Source organism: Oncorhynchus mykiss, chromosome 23 (assembly GCF_057628025.1).
Source record: "Oncorhynchus mykiss isolate SJ-2025 chromosome 23, ASM5762802v1, whole genome shotgun sequence".
In the NCBI taxonomy this organism is placed as follows: domain Eukaryota; kingdom Metazoa; phylum Chordata; class Actinopteri; order Salmoniformes; family Salmonidae; genus Oncorhynchus; species Oncorhynchus mykiss.
In genome coordinates, this window is record NC_143044.1 from 53,441,334 (window position 1) to 53,463,374 (window position 22,041).

Below are 22,041 nucleotides of genomic sequence, written 5' to 3' on the forward strand. Positions count from 1 at the left end.
ACACCATCCAGTCCCATCCTCCAGCTCCCCTCAACCCCTCCCATCCATCTCTGAACACCATCCAGTCCCATCCTCCAGCTCCCCTCAACCCCTCCCATCTATCTCTGAACACCATCCAGTCCCATCCTCCAGCTCCCCTCAACCCCTCCCATCCATCTCTGAACACCACCCAGTCCCATCCTTCAGCTCCCCTCAACCCCTCCCATCCATCTCTGAACACCATCCAGTCCCATCCTCCAGCTCCCCTCAACCCCTCCCATCTATCTCTGAACACCATCCAGTCCCATCCTCCAGCTCCCCTCAACCCCTCCCATCCATCTCTGAACACCATCCAGTCCCATCCTCCAGCTCCCCTCAACCCCTCCCATCTATCTCTGAACACCATCCAGTCCCATCCTCCAGCTCCCCTCAACCCCTCCCATCCATCTCTGAACACCATCCAGTCCCATCCTTTAGCTCCCCTCAACCCCTCCCATCCATCTCTGAACACCATCCAGTCCCATCCTCCAGCTCCCCTCAACCCCTCCCATCTATCTCTGAACACCACCCAGTCCCATCCTCCAGCTCCCCTCAACCCCTCCCATCCATCTCTGAACACCATCCAGTCCCATCCTCCAGCTCCCCTCAACCCCTCCCATCTATCTCTGAACACCATCCAGTCCCATCCTTCAACTACCCTCAACCCCTCCCATCCATCTCTGAACACCACCCAGTCCCATCCTCCAGCTCCCCTCAACCCCTCCCATCCATCTCTGAACACCACCCAGTCCCATCCTCCAGCTCCCCTCAACCCCTCCCATCCATCTCTGAACACCATCCAGTCCCATCCTTTAGCTCCCCTCAACCCCTCCCATCTATCTCTGAACACCATCCAGTCCCATCCTCCAGCTCCCCTCAACCCCTCCCATCTATCTCTGAACACCACCCAGTCCCATCCTCCAGCTCCCCTCAACCCCTCCCATCCATCTCTGAACACCACCCAGTCCCATCCTCCAGCTCCCCTCAACCCCTCCCATCCATCTCTGAACACCACCCAGTCCCATCCTCCAGCTCCCCTCAACCCCTCCCATCCATCTCTGAACACCACCCAGTCCCATCCTTCAGCTCCCCTCAACCCCTCCCATCCATCTCTGAACACCATCCAGTCCCATCCTTTAGCTCCCCTCAACCCCTCCCATCTATCTCTGAACACCATCCAGTCCCATCCTTTAGCTCCCCTCAACCCCTCCCATCCATCTCTGAACACCATCCAGTCCCATCCTTTAGCTCCCCTCAACCCCTCCCATCCATCTCTGAACACCACCCAGTCCCATCCTCCAGCTCCCCTCAACCCCTCCCATCCATCTCTGAACACCATCCAGTCCCATCCTCCAGCTCCCCTCAACCCCTCCCATCCATCTCTGAACACCATCCAGTCCCATCCTCCAGCTCCCCTCAACCCCTCCCATCTATCTCTGAACACCATCCAGTCCCATCCTCCAGCTCCCCTCAACCCCTCCCATCCATCTCTGAACACCACCCAGTCCCATCCTTCAGCTCCCCTCAACCCCTCCCATCCATCTCTGAACACCATCCAGTCCCATCCTCCAGCTCCCCTCAACCCCTCCCATCTATCTCTGAACACCATCCAGTCCCATCCTCCAGCTCCCCTCAACCCCTCCCATCCATCTCTGAACACCATCCAGTCCCATCCTCCAGCTCCCCTCAACCCCTCCCATCTATCTCTGAACACCATCCAGTCCCATCCTCCAGCTCCCCTCAACCCCTCCCATCCATCTCTGAACACCATCCAGTCCCATCCTTTAGCTCCCCTCAACCCCTCCCATCCATCTCTGAACACCATCCAGTCCCATCCTCCAGCTCCCCTCAACCCCTCCCATCTATCTCTGAACACCACCCAGTCCCATCCTCCAGCTCCCCTCAACCCCTCCCATCCATCTCTGAACACCACCCAGTCCCATCCTCCAGCTCCCCTCAACCCCTCCCATCTATCTCTGAACACCACCCAGTCCCATCCTCCAGCTCCCCTCAACCCCTCCCATCTATCTCTGAACACCACCCAGTCCCATCCTCCAGCTCCCCTCAACCCCTCCCATCTATCTCTGAACACCACCCAGTCCCATCCTTTAGCTCCCCTCAACCCCTCCCATCTATCTCTGAACACCATCCAGTCCCATCCTTTAGCTCCCCTCAACCCCTCCCATCCATCTCTGAACACCATCCAGTCCCATCCTTTAGCTCCCCTCAACCCCTCCCATCCATCTCTGAACACCATCCAGTCCCATCCTTTAGCTCCCCTCAACCCCTCCCATCCATCTCTGAACACCACCCAGTCCCATCCTTTAGCTCCCCTCAACCCCTCCCATCCATCTCTGAACACCATCCAGTCCCATCCTCCAGCTCCCCTCAACCCCTCCCATCCATCTCTGAACACCACCCAGTCCCATCCTCCAGCTCCCCTCAACCCCTCCCATCCATCTCTGAACACCACCCAGTCCCATCCTCCAGCTCCCCTCAACCCCTCCCATCCATCTCTGAACACCACCCAGTCCCATCCTCCAGCTCCCCTCAACCCCTCCCATCCATCTCTGAACACCACCCAGTCCCATCCTCCAGCTCCCCTCAACCCCTCCCATCCATCTCTGAACACCACCCAGTCCCATCCTCCAGCTCCCCTCAACCCCTCCCATCCATCTCTGAACACCACCCAGTCCCATCCTTCAGCTCCCCTCAACCCCTCCCATCCATCTCTGAACACCATCCAGTCCCATCCTTTAGCTCCCCTCAACCCCTCCCATCTATCTCTGAACACCATCCAGTCCCATCCTTTAGCTCCCCTCAACCCCTCCCATCCATCTCTGAACACCATCCAGTCCCATCCTTTAGCTCCCCTCAACCCCTCCCATCCATCTCTGAACACCACCCAGTCCCATCCTCCAGCTCCCCTCAACCCCTCCCATCCATCTCTGAACACCATCCAGTCCCATCCTCCAGCTCCCCTCAACCCCTCCCATCCATCTCTGAACACCATCCAGTCCCATCCTCCAGCTCCCCTCAACCCCTCCCATCTATCTCTGAACACCATCCAGTCCCATCCTCCAGCTCCCCTCAACCCCTCCCATCCATCTCTGAACACCACCCAGTCCCATCCTTCAGCTCCCCTCAACCCCTCCCATCCATCTCTGAACACCATCCAGTCCCATCCTCCAGCTCCCCTCAACCCCTCCCATCTATCTCTGAACACCATCCAGTCCCATCCTCCAGCTCCCCTCAACCCCTCCCATCCATCTCTGAACACCATCCAGTCCCATCCTCCAGCTCCCCTCAACCCCTCCCATCTATCTCTGAACACCATCCAGTCCCATCCTCCAGCTCCCCTCAACCCCTCCCATCCATCTCTGAACACCATCCAGTCCCATCCTTTAGCTCCCCTCAACCCCTCCCATCCATCTCTGAACACCATCCAGTCCCATCCTCCAGCTCCCCTCAACCCCTCCCATCTATCTCTGAACACCACCCAGTCCCATCCTCCAGCTCCCCTCAACCCCTCCCATCCATCTCTGAACACCACCCAGTCCCATCCTCCAGCTCCCCTCAACCCCTCCCATCTATCTCTGAACACCACCCAGTCCCATCCTCCAGCTCCCCTCAACCCCTCCCATCTATCTCTGAACACCACCCAGTCCCATCCTCCAGCTCCCCTCAACCCCTCCCATCTATCTCTGAACACCACCCAGTCCCATCCTTTAGCTCCCCTCAACCCCTCCCATCTATCTCTGAACACCATCCAGTCCCATCCTTTAGCTCCCCTCAACCCCTCCCATCCATCTCTGAACACCATCCAGTCCCATCCTTTAGCTCCCCTCAACCCCTCCCATCCATCTCTGAACACCATCCAGTCCCATCCTTTAGCTCCCCTCAACCCCTCCCATCCATCTCTGAACACCACCCAGTCCCATCCTTTAGCTCCCCTCAACCCCTCCCATCCATCTCTGAACACCATCCAGTCCCATCCTCCAGCTCCCCTCAACCCCTCCCATCCATCTCTGAACACCACCCAGTCCCATCCTCCAGCTCCCCTCAACCCCTCCCATCCATCTCTGAACACCATCCAGTCCCATCCTTCAGCTCCCCTCAACCCCTCCCATCTATCTCTGAACACCATCCAGTCCCATCCTTTAGCTCCCCTCAACCCCTCCCATCCATCTCTGATCACCATCCAGTCCCATCCTTTAGCTCCCCTCAACCCCTCCCATCCATCTCTGAACACCATCCAGTCCCATCCTTTAGCTCCCCTCAACCCCTCCCATCCATCTCTGAACACCATCCAGTCCCATCCTTCAGCTCCCCTCAACCCCTCCCATCCATCTCTGAACACCACCCAGTCCCATCCTCCAGCTCCCCTCAACCCCTCCCATCCATCTCTGAACACCACCCAGTCCCATCCTCCAGCTCCCCTCAACCCCTCCCATCCATCTCTGAACACCACCCAGTCCCATCCTTCAGCTCCCCTCAACCCCTCCCATCCATCTCTGAACACCACCCAGTCCCATCCTTCAGCTCCCCTCAACCCCTCCCATCCATCTCTGAACACCATCCAGTCCCATCCTCCAGCTCCCCTCAACCCCTCCCATCTATCTCTGAACACCACCCAGTCCCATCCTCCAGCTCCCCTCAACCCCTCCCATCTATCTCTGAACACCATCCAGTCCCATCCTCCAGCTCCCCTCAACCCCTCCCATCCATCTCTGAACACCACCCAGTCCCATCCTTCAGCTCCCCTCAACCCCTCCCATCCATCTCTGAACACCATCCAGTCCCATCCTCCAGCTCCCCTCAACCCCTCCCATCTATCTCTGAACACCACCCAGTCCCATCCTCCAGCTCCCCTCAACCCCTCCCATCCATCTCTGAACACCATCCAGTCCCATCCTCCAGCTCCCCTCAACCCCTCCCATCTATCTCTGAACACCACCCAGTCCCATCCTCCAGCTCCCCTCAACCCCTCCCATCTATCTCTGAACACCATCCAGTCCCATCCTCCAGCTCCCCTCAACCCCTCCCATCTATCTCTGAACACCATCCAGTCCCATCCTCCAGCTCCCCTCAACCCCTCCCATCCATCTCTGAACACCATCCAGTCCCATCCTCCAGCTCCCCTCAACCCCTCCCATCCATCTCTGAACACCATCCAGTCCCATCCTCCAGCTCCCCTCAACCCCTCCCATCTATCTCTGAACACCACCCAGTCCCATCCTTCAGCTCCCCTCAACCCCTCCCATCCATCTCTGAACACCACCCAGTCCCATCCTCCAGCTCCCCTCAACCCCTCCCATCCATCTCTGAACACCATCCAGTCCCATCCTCCAGCTCCCCTCAACCCCTCCCATCTATCTCTGAACACCATCCAGTCCCATCCTCCAGCTCCCCTCAACCCCTCCCATCCATCTCTGAACACCATCCAGTCCCATCCTCCAGCTCCCCTCAACCCCTCCCATCTATCTCTGAACACCACCCAGTCCCATCCTTCAGCTCCCCTCAACCCCTCCCATCCATCTCTGAACACCACCCAGTCCCATCCTCCAGCTCCCCTCAACCCCTCCCATCCATCTCTGAACACCATCCAGTCCCATCCTCCAGCTCCCCTCAACCCCTCCCATCTATCTCTGAACACCATCCAGTCCCATCCTTCAGCTCCCCTCAACCCCTCCCATCCATCTCTGAACACCATCCAGTCCCATCCTCCAGCTCCCCTCAACCCCTCCCATCCATCTCTGAACACCATCCAGTCCCATCCTCCAGCTCCCCTCAACCCCTCCCATCTATCTCTGAACACCATCCAGTCCCATCCTTCAGCTCCCCTCAACCCCTCCCATCCATCTCTGAACACCATCCAGTCCCATCCTCCAGCTCCCCTCAACCCCTCCCATCCATCTCTGAACACCATCCAGTCCCATCCTCCAGCTCCCCTCAACCCCTCCCATCTATCTCTGAACACCACCCAGTCCCATCCTTCAGCTCCCCTCAACCCCTCCCATCCATCTCTGAACACCACCCAGTCCCATCCTCCAGCTCCCCTCAACCCCTCCCATCCATCTCTGAACACCATCCAGTCCCATCCTCCAGCTCCCCTCAACCCCTCCCATCTATCTCTGAACACCATCCAGTCCCATCCTCCAGCTCCCCTCAACCCCTCCCATCCATCTCTGAACACCATCCAGTCCCATCCTCCAGCTCCCCTCAACCCCTCCCATCTATCTCTGAACACCACCCAGTCCCATCCTTCAGCTCCCCTCAACCCCTCCCATCCATCTCTGAACACCACCCAGTCCCATCCTCCAGCTCCCCTCAACCCCTCCCATCCATCTCTGAACACCATCCAGTCCCATCCTCCAGCTCCCCTCAACCCCTCCCATCTATCTCTGAACACCATCCAGTCCCATCCTTCAGCTCCCCTCAACCCCTCCCATCCATCTCTGAACACCATCCAGTCCCATCCTCCAGCTCCCCTCAACCCCTCCCATCCATCTCTGAACACCATCCAGTCCCATCCTCCAGCTCCCCTCAACCCCTCCCATCCATCTCTGAACACCATCCAGTCCCATCCTCCAGCTCCCCTCAACCCCTCCCATCCATCTCTGAACACCATCCAGTCCCATCCTCCAGCTCCCCTCAACCCCTCCCATCCATCTCTGAACACCATCCAGTCCCATCCTCCAGCTCCCCTCAACCCCTCCCATCCATCTCTGAACACCATCCAGTCCCATCCTCCAGCTCCCCTCAACCCCTCCCATCCATCTCTGAACACCATCCAGTCCCATCCTCCAGCTCCCCTCAACCCCTCCCATCCATCTCTGAACACCATCCAGTCCCATCCTCCAGCTCCCCTCAACCCCTCCCATCCATCTCTGAACACCATCCAGTCCCATCCTCCAGCTCCCCTCAACCCCTCCCATCTATCTCTGAACACCATCCAGTCCCATCCTTTAGCTCCCCTCAACCCCTCCCATCCATCTCTGAACACCATCCAGTCCCATCCTCCAGCTCCCCTCAACCCCTCCCATCCATCTCTGAACACCATCCAGTCCCATCCTTTAGCTCCCCTCAACCCCTCCCATCCATCTCTGAACACCACCCAGTCCCATCCTCCAGCTCCCCTCAACCCCTCCCATCCATCTCTGAACACCATCCAGTCCCATCCTCCAGCTCCCCTCAACCCCTCCCATCCATCTCTGAACACCATCCAGTCCCATCCTCCAGCTCCCCTCAACCCCTCCCATCCATCTCTGAACACCACCCAGTCCCATCCTCCAGCTCCCCTCAACCCCTCCCATCCATCTCTGAACACCATCCAGTCCCATCCTTCAGCTCCCCTCAACCCCTCCCATCTATCTCTGAACACCACCCAGTCCCATCCTTTAGCTCCCCTCAACCCCTCCCATCCATCTCTGAACACCATCCAGTCCCATCCTCCAGCTCCCCTCAACCCCTCCCATCCATCTCTGAACACCATCCAGTCCCATCCTCCAGCTCCCCTCAACCCCTCCCATCTATCTCTGAACACCATCCAGTCCCATCCTCCAGCTCCCCTCAACCCCTCCCATCTATCTCTGAACACCACCCAGTCCCATCCTCCAGCTCCCCTCAACCCCTCCCATCTATCTCTGAACACCATCCAGTCCCATCCTCCAGCTCCCCTCAACCCCTCCCATCCATCTCTGAACACCATCCAGTCCCATCCTCCAGCTCCCCTCAACCCCTCCCATCTATCTCTGAACACCATCCAGTCCCATCCTCCAGCTCCCCTCAACCCCTCCCATCCATCTCTGAACACCATCCAGTCCCATCCTCCAGCTACCCTCAACCCCTCCCATCTATCTCTGAACACCACCCAGTCCCATCCTCCAGCTCCCCTCAACCCCTCCCATCTATCTCTGAACACCATCCAGTCCCATCCTCCAGCTACCCTCAACCCCTCCCATCTATCTCTGAACACCATCCAGTCCCATCCTCCAGCTCCCCTCAACCCCTCCCATCTATCTCTGAACACCATCCAGTCCCATCCTCCAGCTACCCTCAACCCCTCCCATCTATCTCTGAACACCACCCAGTCCCATCCTCCAGCTCCCCTCAACCCCTCCCATCTATCTCTGAACACCATCCAGTCCCATCCTTTAGCTCCCCTCAACCCCTCCCATCTATCTCTGAACACCATCCAGTCCCATCCTCCAGCTCCCCTCAACCCCTCCCATCTATCTCTGAACACCATCCAGTCCCATCCTCCAGCTACCCTCAACCCCTCCCATCTATCTCTGAACACCATCCAGTCCCATCCTCCAGCTCCCCTCAACCCCTCCCATCTATCTCTGAACACCATCCAGTCCCATCCTCCAGCTACCCTCAACCCCTCCCATCCATCTCTGAACACCATCCAGTCCCATCCTCCAGCTCCCCTCAACCCCTCCCATCTATCTCTGAACACCATCCAGTCCCATCCTCCAGCTCCCCTCAACCCCTCCCATCCATCTCTGAACACCATCCAGTCCCATCCTCCAGCTACCCTCAACCCCTCCCATCTATCTCTGAACACCACCCAGTCCCATCCTCCAGCTCCCCTCAACCCCTCCCATCTATCTCTGAACACCATCCAGTCCCATCCTCCAGCTACCCTCAACCCCTCCCATCTATCTCTGAACACCATCCAGTCCCATCCTCCAGCTCCCCTCAACCCCTCCCATCTATCTCTGAACACCATCCAGTCCCATCCTCCAGCTACCCTCAACCCCTCCCATCTATCTCTGAACACCACCCAGTCCCATCCTCCAGCTCCCCTCAACCCCTCCCATCTATCTCTGAACACCATCCAGTCCCATCCTTTAGCTCCCCTCAACCCCTCCCATCTATCTCTGAACACCATCCAGTCCCATCCTCCAGCTCCCCTCAACCCCTCCCATCTATCTCTGAACACCATCCAGTCCCATCCTCCAGCTACCCTCAACCCCTCCCATCTATCTCTGAACACCATCCAGTCCCATCCTCCAGCTCCCCTCAACCCCTCCCATCTATCTCTGAACACCATCCAGTCCCATCCTCCAGCTACCCTCAACCCCTCCCATCCATCTCTGAACACCATCCAGTCCCATCCTCCAGCTCCCCTCAACCCCTCCCATCTATCTCTGAACACCACCCAGTCCCATCCTCCAGCTCCCCTCAACCCCTCCCATCCATCTCTGAACACCACCCAGTCCCATCCTCCAGCTCCCCTCAACCCCTCCCATCCATCTCTGAACACCATCCAGTCCCATCCTCCAGCTCCCCTCAACCCCTCCCATCCATCTCTGAACACCACCCAGTCCCATCCTCCAGCTCCCCTCAACCCCTCCCATCCATCTCTGAACACCATCCAGTCCCATCCTCCAGCTCCCCTCAACCCCTCCCATCCATCTCTGAACACCATCCAGTCCCATCCTCCAGCTCCCCTCAACCCCTCCCATCTATCTCTGAACACCACCCAGTCCCATCCTCCAGCTCCCCTCAACCCCTCCCATCCATCTCTGAACACCATCCAGTCCCATCCTCCAGCTCCCCTCAACCCCTCCCATCCATCTCTGAACACCACCCAGTCCCATCCTCCAGCTCCCCTCAACCCCTCCCATCCATCTCTGAACACCATCCAGTCCCATCCTCCAGCTCCCCTCAACCCCTCCCATCTATCTCTGAACACCATCCAGTCCCATCCTCCAGCTCCCCTCAACCCCTCCCATCCATCTCTGAACACCATCCAGTCCCATCCTTCAGCTCCCCTCAACCCCTCCCATCCATCTCTGAACACCATCCAGTCCCATCCTTTAGCTCCCCTCAACCCCTCCCATCCATCTCTGAACACCATCCAGTCCCATCCTTTAGCTCCCCTCAACCCCTCCCATCTATCTCTGAACACCATCCAGTCCCATCCTCCAGCTCCCCTCAACCCCTCCCATCCATCTCTGAACACCATCCAGTCCCATCCTCCAGCTCCCCTCAACCCCTCCCATCCATCTCTGAACACCACCCAGTCCCATCCTCCAGCTCCCCTCAACCCCTCCCATCCATCTCTGAACACCATCCAGTCCCATCCTCCAGCTCCCCTCAACCCCTCCCATCCATCTCTGAACACCACCCAGTCCCATCCTCCAGCTCCCCTCAACCCCTCCCATCCATCTCTGAACACCATCCAGTCCCATCCTCCAGCTCCCCTCAACCCCTCCCATCCATCTCTGAACACCATCCAGTCCCATCCTCCAGCTCCCCTCAACCCCTCCCATCCATCTCTGAACACCATCCAGTCCCATCCTTTAGCTCCCCTCAACCCCTCCCATCCATCTCTGAACACCATCCAGTCCCATCCTTTAGCTCCCCTCAACCCCTCCCATCCATCTCTGAACACCATCCAGTCCCATCCTTTAGCTCCCCTCAACCCCTCCCATCCATCTCTGAACACCATCCAGTCCCATCCTCCAGCTCCCCTCAACCCCTCCCATCCATCTCTGAACACCATCCAGTCCCATCCTCCAGCTCCCCTCAACCCCTCCCATCCATCTCTGAACACCATCCAGTCCCATCCTCCAGCTCCCCTCAACCCCTCCCATCCATCTCTGAACACCATCCAGTCCCATCCTTTAGCTCCCCTCAACCCCTCCCATCCATCTCTGAACACCATCCAGTCCCATCCTCCAGCTCCCCTCAACCCCTCCCATATATCTCTGAACACCATCCAGTCCCATCCTCCAGCTCCCCTCAACCCCTCCCATCCATCTCTGAACACCATCCAGTCCCATCCTTTAGCTCCCCTCAACCCCTCCCATCCATCTCTGAACACCATCCAGTCCCATCCTCCAGCTCCCCTCAACCCCTCCCATCCATCTCTGAACACCATCCAGTCCCATCCTCCAGCTCCCCTCAACCCCTCCCATATATCTCTGAACACCATCCAGTCCCATCCTCCAGCTCCCCTCAACCCCTCCCATCCATCTCTGAACACCATCCAGTCCCATCCTTTAGCTCCCCTCAACCCCTCCCATCCATCTCTGAACACCATCCAGTCCCATCCTCCAGCTCCCCTCAACCCCTCCCATCCATCTCTGAACACCATCCAGTCCCATCCTCCAGCTCCCCTCAACCCCTCCCATCCATCTCTGAACACCACCCAGTTTTGATTTCTATTTGCCTGTGGTGTGATATTTCACCAATGTTCTGAACCTTTCTATTCTCATAGATTCTACTGATTGTAAATGAAAGAAACATTTTTGCTAAGAGTATTATTATATTATTGATCGATGGACTATGACTTTTTAAATCACCCAGCAGTGCTATTTGCAGAGTTGGCTCCAGTTAAATGTTGCAATTCTTCAGCCATTCCTGAACTTGTGACCAAAAACAAGCTACATGGACCATACCAAAACGAACTATGCAGAACTGCGATGGTTGTACCCCCTATATATATATATATATATATATAAACCATGTGCCATGGAATCAGTACATTGAAAATCTCTTCCCAACTATTTTGGAGTCATATGGCACAGCTGTCAATTTTTTTTTGTCCCTAAATGAAAATAGTATACTTTTTTTAAATGTATCACTATATTTTTTAATAAACGAAAGTGAGAGGTTGTAATCTGAATAAATGGGGGGGAAAAGCCATTCTTAAACATGGGGTGAGACATTCTTACTAATCTGCTAGAGAACCAGTTCGGATTTATGGTCTAATGCTTTAATATTTAATCATTTCTGCCCTCCAAATTCATATTCATTATATAAATAGGCACGTTTTAATTTAGTTTGGCTTGCTGTTCCAAATGAAATGGAATATTTCTGCAAATAGATTAACTCTTTAGTCATATCCCAGTTTATCAGTTTTTCACGAATAGACAGGTATTTTCCTTTCCACAGCAGCAAGAGCTTCTCTATTTCTGCTAACTTCCTATTAAAATGTATTGTAGTGAGCCTCTGTGACTGTAGGCCTAGTGAAGCTTTGATTGGCTAACAAAAACAATCATTTGTGAAGGCGCCTGTCTTTTTATGGGGTGCATGTCATAAAAATGACTTTTAAAAGTAGTTTTATTAAATTTAAGAATTTGAAATGTCATGGTATATCCTTGTATGCAGCAATGTAACATGGATATTTTCATTTTTAAAATAGGCCTGTAATTTTTACTTATAAATATGAATACTCACACAAGTAATCAAATACTAATGTCTGTTCAGATATTCAAATATTGAAATAACTGTGCCCACCCCCAGTTGAGAGTAAACAACCTAAGTACAGGAGTGTTCTCGCTGAAGGTTGAGAGTTGGTTGAGAGTTTCCCTTAATGGAGGCTGAAGTGCAGAGAGTTGATAGCCATCAACGAGACTGGCTTAACTATAATATATTCCGCTTAGCAGAACGTTTTGGGATTTGAACCCACTATCCTGCCGTTACAAGTGCCAGGCTCTACCAACTGAGCTGCAGAGGACCCTTGTTACTCATTTAACCAGCCAGCAAATTAGCCAGTCTACAAACCATTTAGACAGCGAGTCAGCTAACCAGCCAGGCCTCCAGCCAGCCAGCAGCACTAAGTGAAAGTAAGATGACTGATACTGACTTAGCTTAGTACTCTCTCTTAGTGGTGCTGGTAGACTGGGTGCCTTAAAGGTTCGCGGACTGACTAAATGGTTGACTGGAAGGCTGTCTGGTTTGTTGGTCAACTGGCAGGTTGACTGTGATTGACTGGTTAGCTGGCTGTCTGGCTAGTTTGTTGGCTGTCTGGTTGACTTGCTGGCTGGCTAACTGGCTGGCCTGTTGGATATCCCAGGAGGCAGCTGGTGTGTGCCCAGGAAGCAGGCTGTCTGCTGGGGCCACTGATGTGGTTCTCCTTCCCCATGGAGGTCCTCCACCACACCACACCTAGTCTATGTCTGCTTCCTCACCACCAGCCCTTCATCTGGAAACACGCTCTCTCTGTCTCTCTCTCTGTCTCTCTCTCTGTCTCTCTCTCTGTCTCTCTCTCTGTCTCTCTCTCTCTCTCTCTCTGTCTCTCTCTCTGTCTCTCTCTCTGTCTCTCTCTCTGTCTCTCTCTCTCTCTCTGTCTCTCTCTCTGTCTCTCTCTCTGTCTCTGTCTCTCTCTCTCTCTCACACACTCTCTCTCACACCCTCTCTCTCTCTCTCACACCCTCTCTCTCTCTCACACACTCACTCTCTCACACTCACTCTCACTCTCTCTCTCTCTCTCTCTCTCTCTCTCTCACTCATATATGAAGGGACTTTTCTCTCTCTCTCATGAAATTACTTTTCTCCACTGAGCTGATAACCTAAAAGTTCATTGAGATTTAGACACTTCCTAAAAGAGGGTGTTTGGACTCCTGTCATCAGATTTTGGGTGAGATCTTTGAGTTGAGTAGCTCTGACCCCTGAGCCTTAGGCTACCCCACACCAGGGGTTCACCAGTGTTTATGTTGTGGGCACTAGTGTTATTTTTTTTTTGGGGGGGGGGGCTGTTTCCATCAGGAGGGTGTTGTTAAAGACTTTGGGTGAGCGGAATCAACAACCTCTGCATCATCAAGACAGTTTCTTTGTGAGAAGGTGTTAACAGTTAGCCATCTCAGTTGGAAGTTCTCCATGAGTGTTTTTGTGGTTAGTGTGGTGGGGAGTAACATGATTTTAACTTGATGTGAGTGAGGCCTTTGCTTTTTGCAAATAATGCCTTGGCAGCTGAGAGGTATGAAATAGGTTGTGTGTGAATCTGTTTCCAGGAAACTGGCCTGATTTATATTCCATTTGTGAATCACCTCAACTCCCATTTGAAGTGACTTCATCATCGTAGTTCTCACAAGCGTCCCGATCAACAGCCAGTCCAGTGTGCATTCTGAACACTCAAAAGTGTGGTTGAAGAATAGCACACCTTTCCCTTTCCTTGAACTGTTGAAGGACGGGACTCAACCTGCGTGCCAAACAGGACACAGGCAAATTGTTGGTGTTGTTTTTAGGGGGGGGGGGGGGACTGCCTGGCTGCACAAAGGCACCGTTGTCTGAGGAAGTGAGGTCACTGTGAAAGCCCTGGGTCGTATTCATTAGGGGAAACGGTAGCAAAACCTTTTGCAACTTGAAACTTTAAGCACCTCTTGTTTTTCTGCCGAGCGCATTTGGTGACCGCGTGGGGGAGTTTGGTGACCGCGTGGGGGAGTTTGGTGACCGCGTGGGGAAGTTTGGTGACCGCGTGGGGGAGTTTGGTGACCGCGTGGGGGAGTTTGGTGACCGCGTGGGGGAGTTTGGTGACCGCGTGGGGGAGTTTGGTGACCGCGTGGGGGAGTTTGATGACCGCGTGGGGGGAGTTTGGTGACCGCGTGGGGGGAGTTTGGTGACCGCGTGGGGGGGTTTGGTGACCGCGTGGGGGAGTTTGGTGACCGCGTGGGGGAGTATAAACCTATCCTAAGGGGATACACAGACACACAGCAGCAACCGTTTCAACCTGAGACCACATAGCGAACACACCACACACACAATGCAGGTGGCACCAGCCAGAGACCGTTGTTTGGTTAACGGTGTTTCTGTAGCCCTCATGAGATTGCAGAGTTTTCTAAGCAAATGGCCACTGGGTTGATGCAAATAATCATGGTATCATTCTGCCAGGTAGGTAGCAGACAGGCTGCTTTGTAGTTAACATTAAATTGAGAAGGTTTTTGGGAAAGCCTTTCCATCTACCGGCAGATGGTTATCATTAGCATCATCGCTAACGGCTACACTAAGTGTAGACTAGACATAAGAGCACCACAACACAGACAGGCATTCCCGAGCCCTTTCAGAAAGATGCAAGAAATTACTAATCAATGATTTTATTTGACCTTTATTTAACTAGGCAAGTCAGTTAAAGAACAAATTCTTATTTTCAATGACGGCCTAGGAACAGTGGGTTAAGTGGCTGTTCAGGGGCAGAACGACAGATTTGTACCTTGTCAACTCGGGGGTTTGAACTTGCAACTAGTCCAACGCTCTAACCATTAGGCTACCCTGCCGCCCCGCTACCCTGATGCATTTTCTTCATGTCTTGTGAGTCACAGGGGCAATTTTTAAGGAATGTTCTAGTAAGTTCAATACATTTTTGGAGTATTGTTTAATTCGGGTTTAATGTCTGGATTCCACGCTTGGCGCAACACAGATGTTTTTTTTCTAGGGCCCTATTTGTGTGTGTGTCTTAAAGGGTGTGTGGTGGTGTAACTGTCAGTGACTTCCTGTTCTCAGTGTAAGGTGAGACCTGAGAGATCAGGTGACTTCCTGATGTTGTGAGCTGTGTTGTCCACGTGTGACTGACCTCACGTGCTCTCCCTCTTATCTCTATCTAGGGTTGCAGCGGCGACAGCCAACAGGCACATGCAGGATGAGGAGGCGGAGCTGAAGCTCAGCTGACCCCACCCATTTAGTGTGACATCCCTCCTACCCTCACCCATCCAGCCAGCCGGGCCCATGTTCTCTCCAGAGCAGGAAAATATCTCCCCCTCCTCCACCTCCTCCTCCAAAGTGCCGGTGAAATATGGAGAGCTCATGGTGCTGGGGTAAGGAGCCAACCACATAACACTTCACCACTTAGTAACTAACTCAGATGCTTATGGCTGTTCCCTCTATGTTGATGATACTCAGATACTTATGGTTGTTCCTCTATGTAGATCAAATCAAACTTTATTTGTTACATGCACGGAATACAAAAAGTGTAGACTTTACCATGAAATGCTTACTTCAAATTGAGTAGCTTGGATGAAAACGTGCCCAAATTAAGCTGCCTGTTACTCAGCCGTAAAAGCTAGAATATGCATATAATTAGTACATTTGGATATAAAACACTGAGGTTTCTAAAACTGTTTGAATGATGTCTGTGAGTATAACAGAACTCATATGGCAGGCAAAAAACTGAGAAAAAAATCCAACCAGGAAGTGGGAAATCTGAGGTTTGTAGTTTTTCAACTCAGCCCCCATTGAAGATACAGGGCGATTATTAGTTATGTTTCACTTCCCAAGGCTTCCACTAGATGTCAACAGTATTTAGAAAGAGGATTCTACTCTAAAGGAAGGGCTCTTTGAGTGAGTGGTCTGGCATAGTGTCACAGCCTCGGTCTGGCGCGCTCACGTGAAAGGTAGCTACGTTCCACTTCATTTGTACAGACAAAGGAATTGTCCGGTTGGAACATTAATGAAGTTTTATGTTAAAAACATCCTAAAGATTGATTCCATACTTAGTTTGGCATGTTTCTACCGGCTGTAACGGAACTTTTTGAACTTTTCGTCCGACGTTCGGCGCGACCTGAACGCGCTTTTGGATTTGTTTTCCAAACGCCCTAACAAAAGAAGATATTTGGACATAACTGATGGACATTATCGAACAAATCAAACATTTATGGTGGAACTGGGATTCCTGGGAGTGCATTCTGATGAAGATCGTCAAAGGTAAGTTAATATTTAAACTGCTATTTCTGAGTAATGTTGACTACCCAATATGGCGGGTATCTTTTTGGCTGCTTTGTTGTCTAAAGGCTGTACTCAGATGATTGCATGGTTTGCTTTCTGACACGGCGGTTGCATTAAGGAGAAGATTTCAAGCCCTGCCAAATCTGACGAGCGTCAGAGCCGGTGTAGTAGGATTCAATCTTAACCGGTCTAGGACACAGCTCCGCTAACGGAACCCCCCCCAACATTCCGCTGAAAAGGCAGCGCGGGAAATTCAAACATATTTTTTAGAAATATTTAACTTTCACACATTAACAAGTCCAATACAGCAAATGAAAGATAAACATCTTGTTTAATCTACCCATCGTGTCCAATTTTAAAATATTTTACAGCGAAAACACAACATATATTTATGTTAGATCACCACCAAATCCAAAAAAACACAGCAATTTTTCCCAGCCAAAGATAGTCACAAAAGCAGAATTAGAGATAAAATGAATCACTAACCTTTGATAATCTTCATCAGATGACACTCATATGACAATCATGTTACACAATAAATTTATGTTTTGTTCAATAATATGCATATTTATATCCACAAATCTCGGTTTACATTGGCGCCATGTTCAGAAATGCCTCCAAAATATCCGGAGTAATTACAGAGAGTCACGTCATATAACAGAAATACTCATCATAAACTTTGACGAAAGATACATGTTTTACATATAATTAAAGATACACTGGTTCTTAATGCAACCGCTGTGTCAGATTTTTTTTTAAACGTTACGAAAAAAGCATACCATGCAATAATCTGAGACGGCACTCAGACGTAAATATATTTCTCCGCCATATTGGAGTCAACAGAAATACGAAATTACATCATAAATATTCCCTTACCTTTGATGATCTTTCATCAGAATGCAGTGCAAGGAATCCTAGTTCCACAATAAATCGTTGTTTTGTTCCATAATGTCCATTACTAGTGTCCAATTAGCTACTTTTGCTAGCACGTTTAGTTCACATGTCCAAAAGCTGGCGCTGGTCCAGGCAAACTCGGTCGAAAACTTCAAAAAGTTATATTCCATGTCGAATAAACTGGTCAAACTAAGTAGAGAATCAATCTTCAAGATGTTATTATCATATATATCCAATAACATTCCAACCGGAGCATTTGTTTTTGTCTACAGAGTAATGGAACGCAAGGCGATTATAATGACTACTGCGCGTAACCCCGAACTGGCATTGTGCCAGGCCAGTGACTCAAATAGCTGCTATCCGGTCCCACATCACACTATAGGCTTCATTCCACGTTCTACTGACTGTTGACATCTAGTGGAAGGCGTAGGAAGTGTGAACAGATCCATATCTTATTTGGATGTGAATAGGCGATGAGTTGAAAATCAACCAGCCCCAGAATTTCCACTTCCTGTTTGGAAGTTTGCCTGCCCTATGACAGACATAATTCAAACAGTTTTAGAAACTTCAGTGTTTTCTATCCAATAGTAATAATAATATGCATATATTAGCATCTGGGACAGAGTAGGAGGCAGTTCACTATGGGCACGCAATTCATCCAAAGTGAAAATGCTGCCCCCTAACCCTAAAAGGTTAATCCTATATTGACGCTTCGCTTGTGTGATGGTTCATCTGAGGGCATAGCAGGATTTCTTAGAAGCGTCCAGATTACTGTCCTGCTCCTTGAAAGCAGCAGGTCTAGCCTTTAGCTTCGATGCAGATATTGCCTGTAATCCATGGCTTCTGGTTGGGATATGTACGTACGGTCACTGTGGAAACGATGTCGTCGATGCACTTATTGATGAAGCCGATGACTGAGGTGGTATATATTCCAGTCTGTGCAAGAAACTGGATGATACAAACTCAGATACTTATGGCTGTTCCTCTACGTTGATGATGACGTTGCTTCCTATTCTCTTCGAGGTGGTTATTGTGGGGGGGGTTGTGTGTAAAAGCACATGCAGGCACGCAGGCATACACACACGTGTGTGTTTGTGTCCCTGCGTATGTTTGTGTGTGCTGACTCACTGTTTGTTGTGTAGTGTTGGTCCTGGTCTCCAGGCTGTCAGGGAGATGATTATAACAGTAGTGTTGGTCTCCAGGGAGATGATTATAACAGTAGTGTTGGTCTCCAGGGAGATGATTATAACAGTAGTGTTGGTCTCCAGGGAGATGATTATAACAGTAGTGTTGGTCTCCAGGGAGATGATTATAACAGTAGTGTTGGTCTCCAGGGAGATGATTATAACAGTAGTGTTGGTCTCCAGGGAGATGATTATAACAAAGGAAAACAGTGATGAGATATCAGCAGAGCTGGATCACACACACTCATATATTAAACCTATCTTTAAATCTAGCCTTTGTACTCATTGGGACCTGAGAAATACTTTTGGGGATTTCCAGTACCCACAAAGATAGTAACACACACACACACACACACACACACACAATACAGGCATGTCTGTGAACTCACAGCAACTCCCCCTGCCTGCTCTAGGAACACTTCTTGCTTCCAAAATGGCATCCTATCCCCTTGTTTATCTCTCTCTCTCTGTCTGTCTCGGTCTGTCTCTCTCTTTAGGTACAATGGCTCTCTACCCAACGGTGATCGAGGCAGGAGGAAAAGCCGTTTCAGTCTGTCTAAGAGACCCAAGGCTAATGGGGTCAAACCCAGCACAGTGCACGCTGCCTGCACCGCACAGGCAGCTAAGGTAAGACACACACCTACACACACACCTACACACACACCTACACACACACCTACACACACACACACACACACACACCCCTACCAGTATCTCTTGTCGTGATTTGTGTTTTGTCTTATATTTGTATTTTTAATTCCAGCACCCTGTCCCTGCAGGAGGCCTTTACCCTGTCCCTGCAGGAGGCCTTTACCCTGTCCCTGCAGGAGGCCTTTCTCCCCTGTCCCTGCAGGAGGCCTTTCTACCCTGTCCCTGCAGGAGGCCTTTTACCCTGTCCCTGCAGGAGGCCTTTTACCCTGTCCCTGCAGGAGGCCTTTTACCCTGTCCCTGCAGGAGGCCTTTTACCCTGTCCCTGCAGGAGGCCTTTACCCTGTCCCTGCAGGAGGCCTTTTACCCTGTCCCTGCAGGAGGCCTTTTACCCTGTCCCTGCAGGAGGCCTTTTACCCTGTCCCTGCAGGAGGCCTTTTACCCTGTCCCTGCAGGAGGCCTTTACCCTGTCCTTGCAGGAGGCCTTTTAGCCTGTCCCTGCAGGAGGCCTTTTACCCTGTCCTTGCAGGAGGCCTTTTACCCTGTCCTTGCAGGAGGCCTTTTACCCTGTCCCTGCAGGAGGCCTTTTACCCTGTCCCTGCAGGAGGCCTTTCTCCCCTGTCCCTGCAGGAGGCCTTTCTCCCCTGTCCCTGCAGGAGGCCTTTCTCCCCTGTCCCTGCAGGAGGCCTTTCTCCCCTGTCCCTGCAGGAGGCCTTTTAGAACAGGGGACGTTTAGAACGCTACTTAGCAGATAGAAATATAACAAGAAGAGCTGAGGACAGAACCTTCTCTGTTCAACATTTCTATACTGAACGTTCCTCTTTTCTCCATTCCTCCCCCATCTTTCCCTGTCTCCGTCCCCCTCCCTCCCGTCCTCCCTCCCTCCCCTCTCCAGGCTATCAGCAACAAGGACCAACACAGCATCTCCTACACGTTATCCAGAGGTCAGACGGTGGTGGTGGAATATACTCATGATAACAACACAGACATGTTCCAGGTAACTACAAACTCATCCTTCTCTGGGCCCAGTTGCAGAAAACATCCTTAAGGACATTTTCTCTTAAACTTTCCTTCACTTTTAAGTCAGTTAAACAACATTTTTTTAAGGCACTTCTTAAATGAAGTGAAAAAGTTTCGGGTGTCCTTGAGGTCTCTTTCTAAGTGCTTCATTCAGTATGGATATCAATGTAAACAGCGTTTTGTGGAGGTGACTGTTGCTTTCATTTGCCCACCAGCAGATTTGCAACTTAGTAGTGTTTCTGTGTTTCTATCAGTTAAATTAGCCTACCTTTAAAAGCATATATATATATATATATTCTAGTCGTATCAAGTGTAGGGTGTTATTTAGTCTGGATCATCAGGGTAAAGCACATCTAGAACGTTCTGTCTTCTGGGCTCCTTTCTGTTTTAAACAATAAGCCTGACCCCAGATCATCCCATGTTGGAGAGGGGATGGGGGGGAACCTGTTAGGGCAGATCTGAGATTTTTACACTGCTTTGTTTCTCTTCACTCTTTCTACATGGTTCTGTTGCTTTATGTTAATAACTACCATGTATTTTGAACATTTAGGCAGTTAGGTAAAAAGGGCTTTTGGCATGTCGCCGTGCTGTCAGACTCTGGTGCTGCGGTCCAGTTTTAAATATGCTAAACCATAGTTTGTGACATCACAATGTCGCCACCATCAACGATCGCTGTCACACATCGATAGACGATAAAATCTTAGTCACCCAACCCTAATGTAGTGCATTTATTTTGACCAGGGCCCATAGGGCTCTGTAGTGCACCCTATTCCCTAAGTAGTGCACTTATTTTGACCAGGGCCCATAGGGCTCTGTAGTGCACCCTATTCCCTAAGTAGTGCACTTATTTTGACCAGGGCCCATAGGGCTCTGTAGTGCACCCTATTCCCTAAGTTGTGCACTTCTTTTGACCAGGGCCCTAGTTGTAGTGCACCTAGTTCCTTATATCCCCCTGGACCTCCAAGACAGTTCCACTGTGTTTTTGTCATTGTTTCCCTCTAATCAGGGACTGGTTTAGACCTGGGACACCAAGTGGGTGATTCCCCCTCTAACCAGGGACTGATTTAGACCTGGGACACCAAGTGGGTGATTCCCCTCTAATCAGGGACTGGTTTAGACCTGGTATACCAGGTGGGTGATTCCCCTCTAATCAGGGACTGGTTTAGACCTGGGACACCAGGTGGGTGATTCCCCTCTAATCAGGGACTGGTTTAGACCTGGGACACCAGGTGGGTGATTCCCCTCTAATCAGGGACTGGTTTAGACCTGGGACACCAGGTGGGTGATTCCCCTCTAATGAGGGACTGGTTTAGACCTGGGACACCAGGTGGGTGATTCCCCTCTAATCAGGGACTGGTTTAGACCTGGGACACCAGGAGGGTGATTCCCCTCTAATCAGGGACTGGTTTAGACCTGGGACACCAGGTGGGTGATTCCCCTCTAATGAGGGACTGGTTTAGACCTGGGACACCAGGTGGGTGATTCCCCTCTAATCAGGGACTGATTTAGACCTGGGACACCAGGTGGGTGATTCCCCTCTAATCAGGGACTGGTTTAGACCTGGGACACCAGGTGGGTGATATTAATGATCAGGTAGAACAGAAAGGCTCCGGACCTCGTAGGGTCAGAGTTGAATATCCCTGCCCTGTATAGTGCACTTCTTTCAACCAGGGGCCATAGGACTATTAGGGAATAGGGCGCCATTTGGGACCTATCCATATTCTTATATATTTATGTGAATGTATTGGCTTGTGTTTGTATTTTCAAATGTGTTGTGTGTTGACTAGTTACAGTATGAAGTTAGTAAGTATTGTCTGAG

The 22,041-nt window shown here is 51.6% G+C and overlaps 1 protein-coding gene across 3 annotated transcripts in view; it reads left to right on the plus strand.

Annotated features, from left to right (window-relative positions):
• Positions 1-22,041, plus strand: part of LOC149972633 (E3 ubiquitin-protein ligase pellino homolog 1-like) — a 63,294-nt gene that overhangs the window by 23,409 nt on the left and 17,844 nt on the right. For all 3 annotated transcript variants that reach the window (XM_090217679.1, XM_090217678.1, XM_090217677.1), the window contains exons 2-4: positions 15,360-15,569; positions 19,052-19,181; positions 20,098-20,199. In XM_090217679.1, the coding sequence (XP_090073805.1) occupies positions 15,481-15,569; positions 19,052-19,181; positions 20,098-20,199 (321 nt within the window). In that variant the 5' untranslated portion in view covers positions 15,360-15,480. The remainder of the gene's footprint in view (positions 1-15,359; positions 15,570-19,051; positions 19,182-20,097; positions 20,200-22,041) is intronic.